This window comes from Gobio gobio (genome assembly GCF_949357685.1).
Source record: "Gobio gobio genome assembly, chromosome: 1".
In the NCBI taxonomy this organism is placed as follows: Eukaryota; Metazoa; Chordata; class Actinopteri; order Cypriniformes; family Gobionidae; genus Gobio; species Gobio gobio.
Genome location: NC_137097.1, coordinates 1,055,110 through 1,062,225, shown reverse-complemented (window position 1 = coordinate 1,062,225; position 7,116 = coordinate 1,055,110). Strand labels below are relative to the sequence as shown.

Sequence of the window (7,116 nt, the reverse complement as noted above, 5' to 3'; positions counted from 1 at the left end):
AAATAAATGATTGGCCAACATAGCCTTTTACTTCTGTTATCCCCAGTCTCTCTCTCGTTCTGTAGGGGACATTTAAATCGATCGGTCGGGTCGGGAATAAAATAATTTATAGCGGGTGAGCACGGAGTGAATTTGAAACGTGAGCGGGAGGGTGCGGAATAGGTCCTATAGCGGGAGCGGGACGAAAAAACAGCCCCGCGCAGATCTAATTTGAAAGTGCAGAAATAAGAAAGATAAAAGAAAAAAGAAAAAAAGAGCGAAAAAGGAGAGAATGGACTGATTCCTCTTCTTGAGAGAATGGTTGAGAAATAAATAACACTTATGCAAGTTAAAATTAACAGGCAACACTTGAGTTACCGACGACCGCTACCGTCTTTCACTGGGGAATTTAAACTCGTGCCGCAAGAAATCTGATCGAGTGCCACGGGAATGCGGACCAGTCAAATCCTGTAGTCACCAGTGTGCTATGAATTCTGGGATAGGGTAGGCTGCGAAGTTGTGGTAAGGTTCCATCTGCTGTACCCTTCCTTTGCCTGAGAAACGGAGGGCGCATTTTGAGTCGCTTTCGACTTGCGGCAGCCTTCGTCGCGCTGCTGTGACGCAATCGCACTTCAAATGCGGCCTTCAGAGGTGCAGCTTTCACATTGGGACAGCCTTCGTAGTGCCGCTGTGACGCAATCGCACTTCAAATGCGGCCTTCACTTTGGGACACAGCTAGAGTGTGGGAGTTGGAGGGAGACCACAGCCGCATTGGAGTTCACGTGGAATCATCTTCACTGTATTGATTTGGACTTTCATTTTGGTTGTGTTTGGTTGGACTGATTACATTTGCTACATACACTCACCCGCTTACACGCTGACTAACATGTACACTGAATACTTGACACTTCATGTTTTATTACGTAAATTAAATAAATCGTATTATTTATGTAGCGGTTGTGTGGCGTCTCCCTTTGTTTGTTGCGATTTAAGAACCTAGATCGTAACACCACTATTTTTAAGATTGGCCCTTAGGACATTTGGCTTTATACATTTAGAACAATAATATCTTAGTCTAAACCTAAAGTAATCTTGACCAACTATATAGCATTTTAAAAGCTTTCAGACTCTAATTTTCATATTTGGTGACTAATTTTCAAAAGAGATGACAGAGCAGGAGATAAATAGCGATAGATTCGTCATGCGATGTGATGCGAGGCCAAACTTTAACGCACGCTCTGACTCTTTCCATATGTTTTTTTATGTACATTTTAGAGATTGAATTCAAATCAAATATTAACATTACTGCCCAAACTACTTCTGAATAGGATGTCTACTTCATAGATATTTTGAAAAGTATGAAAATATAATGTTCAGATCACTCAAACCATATATGGAAATCGAAGAGTCTACATGTCATCTAGTGGAACACGTTGGTACTGCGCACAAAAACATATTTTTTTGGAGATAACAACCTAAAATTTGGCACAGAATTTGTTCAGATATTTAGCTTTGATTTTCTGGAGGTTTTAGAGTTGAACATGTTTTGTAAAATGTATATTTTATATAAAATATAAAAATATATATGTTATGTATTTTACATGTTCATAAACTTCTATAACTTGTTTAAAAACTTTACTTTTACAACTTATACAGTGATGGCCGATTTCAAAACACTGCTTCATGAAGTTATTAATCTCAGCAAGACACTGGCACTTCAGGACTAGAGTTGAAGAGCTCTGACATACAACAAAGTGTTTTGTATTTTGTGTCTGTTCAGTTGCTTTTGAATAGCTGTCCTATATGGGTCAAATTGACCCACAAACAGCAAGAGTGTATAAAATGTTGATATATGCACATTTCACAACGCATTATCATGTTGAAACTTTGCATGCATGTTAATGACCCTAAATGATAAAAGGTCACACAATTTCAAGAAAAACAATGTAGGTTAGATAGTATTTCAGATAAAATAAATGTTAGCAAATTTTTTTAGCTTCATAGGTTAGTAAGAAACTAAAATAACAAAATATAACCAAGTAATTGTATTATTTTGGGTCTCTACAATTGCCTTAGAACATTAAAATATGCGGGTCAAATTGACCCGTGAACATCACGAACATAACAGTAAATGTGTGTGTATATGTCAAAACACATCAGCGTGTTGAAACTTTAGATGCATGTTCATGACCCTAAATACGAAAAAGTCACAAAATTTTAATAAAAAAAAAAACAGGTTAACTGATATTTCTGACAACTTAAAAATCAAAACGGGTCAAATTGACCCGCAACATAACACAAGGGTTAACGAAACAAGCCTCAATTCAAAAAACTGTAAACATGAACAAATAAACTCAAAACGTGACACCTGTTAAGTATGCAGTTTCTAGCAGTGATGAAGAGGGCAGGTGACAAGGAAGTTTGTTAATGAGTAACCATTTGGTAATAAGTAACAAAATGAGCTGTTAGTGTTCAACTCAGCCTATAAGTACATTATGACAACATTGAGTCACTGTAGAAGGAGGATGTTTCTGGGGCTTTGCAGAAGAGCAAGAGATTCACCGTAAACTACTGACGTGTATGGAGGATGGCGAAGTGTAAAACAGACTGCATTGAAAGACCTCTGTCTCTGGTCTTTGAAAAGCTTGGTCGTGTTGTTGGTAGATATCCATATGTGTTTCTTATATTACCTATATGTGTAGCTGCTGCCCTTGGAGCTGGTTTTATCTTTCTTAAGGAGAGGGAGGCTAACGATATTGAAGACCAGTTTACGCCTGTCAATGGACCTGCCAAGCTGGAGAGGGCGATTGTGGTGAAAAACTTCCCACAATCTGAAGAGTTTTCTCAGTTACGGCTTTCGTCTGAAGGCACTTTTGCCTCCGTGATCATCACAGTCTTGCAAGGAGAAAATATATTAACCGAAGCAGCTTTTCATGACATTATAGAGCTAGACAGACGAGTGAAGAGTAATACGACAGGAAACACTTTTGAAAACCTCTGTGCCAAAACAAAGGGAATGTGCGTGTCAAATGCAATTTTAGACATTATAAATTACAATGCTACTAAAATAGGTTCCTTAAACATAACATATCCGATGAATAATGACACGTTTTGGGGAACAACCATCGGCGGTGTAGAGCTAAAGCCAAACAGCTCAGAGCTCAGTGCCAAAGCGGTCCGGCTTTTTTATTTCTTAGACGAGAAGGACGAGAAGACAAAGGAAAACTCTGACTGGCTTGATGGCTTTCTGAAACTCCTCTCAAACTATACAGATCAGAAAACGGTAAGTCGAAGAAATGATTGTGAGTTCTGAGTTATATCTACATGCTTATATACCTAGTCACCATTGTGTGTGTGTGTGTGTGTGTGTGTGTGTGTGTGTGTGTGTGTGTGTGTGTGTGGGCATGTTTTTGTGAAATATCAGGACACAAATGTGTATAATGACATGGGTATGACATAGGTATTACAAAAAGAGGGTGAAATATGAGGACGTTCCCCATGTCCTCACTTTTCAAAATGCTTATAAATCACACAGAATGAGTTTTTTTTCACAGAAAGTGAACTGCACAGTCTCCTGTGAGGGCTAGGTTTAGGGGCAGGGGCAGTGTAAGGGGATAGAAAATACGGTTTGTACGGTATAAAAACCATTACGCCTATGGAATGTCCTCACATTTCACAAAAACAAACATGTGTGTGTGTGTGTGTGTGTGTGTGTGTGTGTGTGTGTGTGTGTGTGTGTGTGTGTGTGTGTGTGTGTGTGTGTGTACAACAAATGCAATATTTTGATCAAATGAACCAAATCTATGTCCCTTTTTTTATGTCATGTCATCAGTTTCCATAACTATATCTTCACTGTGCTTGAACACAATGCATCACAGTCATGTATACAGTAACTATACTGAAGAGTGTTTTGTGTTGAATTTCTACAGATCCACGTGTCTTACTTTACATCAATATCAAGACAGAATGAGCTTGAGGCCAACTCAGACTCTATCATCCCCCTCTTCTCTGTTACGTATTTCCTGGCCATTACCATTTCAATTCTGTCTTGTATGAGGTATGACTAATAATTGAAAAAGAATCAAATAAGCACATGTTTCTGTCACTAGCTACAGTGGGGCAAAAAAGTATTTAGTCAGCCACCAATTGTGCAAGTTCTCCCACTTAAAAAGATGAGAGAGGCCTGTAATTTTTTGGAAAATAAGTATTTGGTCACCTACAAAAAAGCAAGATTTCTGGCTCTCACAGACCTGTAACTTCTTCTTTAAGAGGCTCCTCTGTCCTCCACTCGTTACCAGTATTAATGGCACCTGTTTGAACTTGTTATCAGTATTGTTATTGACCAAATACTTATTTTCCACCATAATTTGCAAATAAATTCTTTAAAAATCAGACAATGTGATTTTCTGGATATTTTTCCCATTCTGTCACTCATAGTTGAAGTGTACCTATGATGAAAATTACAGGCCTCTCACATCTTTTTAAGTGGGAGAACTTGCACAATTGGTGGCTGACTAAATACTTTTTTGCCCCACTGTATGTCGTTTATCTCTATTGCATGTGTCTTTGCACAGGTTAGACTGTGTCAGGACGAAGGTGTGGGTGGCCGCGTTCGGTGTCGTCTCCGCTGGGATGGCCGTGTTGGCCAGCTTTGGCCTGCTGCTCTTCTGTGGGATGCCGTTCGCCATGACCGTGGCCACAGCCCCCTTCCTGATTCTCGGTAAGTTCATTCATTTGATCACGAGTAGGTGTCTCACAGCTGATGTTCACAGGCTCACGGTCTCTGCTGTCCTCCAGGTGTGGGTGTTGATGACATGTTCATCATGATCTCCAGCTGGCAGAAGACTGAAGTTAATAAAGCCGCTGAGATTCGTTTAGCAGAAACGTATAAAGAGGCCGGCGTGTCCATCACTATCACCACGCTGACAGATGTGCTGGCTTTCTACATCGGTCTCATGACGCCCTTCCGCTCAGTTCAGTCTTTCTGCATGTACACCGGCACAGCTCTTCTGTTCTGCTACATCTTCAACATCACCTTCTTTGGTGCGTGTCTCGCACTCAACGGACGGAGAGAGAAAGGCAACAGACACTGGCTGACCTGCATGAAAGTCCCACAAGCCACTGGGGATGGGGGAGGTTGTTGTGTTGGTGGGGCGTATGATGAAAAGACACGCAAGGAATTTGAAATGCCAATGGATTCGTTCTTTAAAAACTATTACGGCCCTTTTTTGACGAGAGCGTGGGTTAAGACGCTCGTGTGTCTGATCTATGCCGGGTATTTGGCAGCCAGTATCTATGGATGCTTCCAAATGCAGGAAGGCCTAGATCTGAAAAATTTAGCAGCAGACGGCTCATATGTTGGCAGTTACTATGACAAAGAAGATGAATTCTTCTCTGCCTTTGGTCCCAATGTCATGTTAGTTATAAAGGATGAAGACTTTCAGTACTGGAACTCAACTGCTCGTGAAAGTCTTGACTTGTGTTTGAAAAAGTTTCAAGATCTGACACTGGCAGATTCAGGCATTTCACCGATTTCTTGGCTGAGGGTATACATGCAGTTTGGACTGAACACTGGTTTCAATTTAAACAATGAAACACATTTCAAAAGCCATTTAACTGCATTTCTTAATCAGTCTGGTTTCAGTCAAGATGTTAATTTCACTTACAATCAAATTCATGCATCACGCATGTTCATTCAGACTGTGAACATCAGCACAGCGATCGATGAGAAGAACATGCTGAATGCATTTAGAGAAACCGCAGAAAAGTGTGGGAAGTTGCAGACACCCGTTGATCTGATAGTGTACCACCCTGCATTCATCTACTTCGACCAATATGCCGTCGTCGTTGATAATACAATCCAAAATATAGTAGTTGCCACATGTGCAATGCTAGTAATTTCACTCCTGTTGATCCCAAACCCTCTCTGCTCTCTCTGGGTGACGTTTGCCATCGCATCTGTCATTGTGGGAGTGGCCGGTTTCATGGCATTATGGGATGTTAGTTTAGACTCTGTGTCTATGATTAATCTTGTTATCTGTATTGGGTTTTCTGTCGACTTCTCTGCTCACATATCCTATGCCTTTGTGTCAAGTGAAAAATCCTCAGCGAATGGGAAAGCCATTGATGCCATCTATAAACTGGGCTATCCGATCGTTCAGGGTGCCGTGTCCACTATCGCCGGTGTGGTGGTGCTCGCGGCTGCTGAAAGCTACATCTTCAGGACCTTCTTCAAAATCATGTTCTTAGTCATCCTGTTCGGGGCCGTCCATGGCATCATATTCATACCGGTGTTCCTGACCTTCCTCGGCACTTGTAGTAAAAGTCAAGAAAAAGACAAACAAAATCTTCCAGAGCTCCGTGACACAAGCCAACGGCGAGCAAACGCATTTGTGATTCAGAATGTATGGTCTGCTGATCCTGACTGTCCATAGGCACTGTGACCCTACTTAGGACACAGGGCTTAGAAAATGGATGGAGAAACTTTTTTCTGCTTGAATTTGATTTGACCATGCAGGTGATAGCAATCATTTTGTTCTGTTCTTATCTATACACTACATGTTTTGTGTATTGTACAAGTTTTTCATTTAGCTTTCTTCTTTTTTATCCTTGTCATCAATATGATTTTCAATGCAGTTCTGTTTAATATGCACATGTATTCATTTTAACATGTCAATGCAATCACAACTTTGCATTTGTAATCCCGTTACGTTCAAGTACATTGATTACTGAACATTGGGAATTTGATCTTTGGCATTAAAAGAACTTGATCTCAGCATAATTGTCACAGAAGTGAAAGAGTGAGTAATTTATGACACAGTATATGCAAGAATGCATAAACACCTGTTCTGTTATGTTCTCTGTTATGTTCTCCCGTCTTGCAAAAAACAACAAACACAACCAAAACCAAGGTCAATGTAACCAATGCTAATGTAACATGCTCGGTCTTGTCAGAAAGAAACGCCAAACTACATTTCAAAGTCACCGATCTCAAATATCATGCAGCCACCGGAACAACATTAGAATAGTTGATCGAAAGGCCTCATCTGTCTTCTTTCTTTTTTCAGTTGTTGTCAATGTTTGGTGAGGATATTTTTTCTACTCCTCGAGAAATCGACCGAGACCATAGAACTCTTG

General features: G+C 40.3%; 1 protein-coding gene across 1 annotated transcript; it reads left to right on the top strand.

Moving 5' to 3' along the window:
* The first annotated feature begins 2,492 nt into the window (after positions 1 to 2,492).
* Positions 2,493 to 6,660, top strand: LOC307138217 (patched domain-containing protein 3-like). The gene is made up of 4 exons (XM_079836408.1): positions 2,493 to 3,262; positions 3,909 to 4,036; positions 4,554 to 4,699; positions 4,777 to 6,660. The coding sequence occupies exons 1-4, from the start codon at positions 2,567 to 2,569 to the stop codon at positions 6,411 to 6,413; spliced, it is 2,607 nt and encodes an 868-aa protein (XP_079692534.1). The 5' UTR covers positions 2,493 to 2,566; the 3' UTR covers positions 6,414 to 6,660.
* The last annotated feature ends 456 nt before the right edge of the window (positions 6,661 to 7,116 follow it).

Coding starts and splice junctions, on each gene's coding strand:
- LOC307138217 (XM_079836408.1), top strand. CDS start 2,567: ATGGCGAAGTGTAAAACAGACTGCATTGAAAGACCTCTGTCTCTGGTC. Junction 3,263..3,908: donor ACTATACAGATCAGAAAACG/GTAAGTCGAAGA, acceptor GAATTTCTACAG/ATCCACGTGTCTTACTTTAC. Junction 4,700..4,776: donor AGCCCCCTTCCTGATTCTCG/GTAAGTTCATTC, acceptor GCTGTCCTCCAG/GTGTGGGTGTTGATGACATG.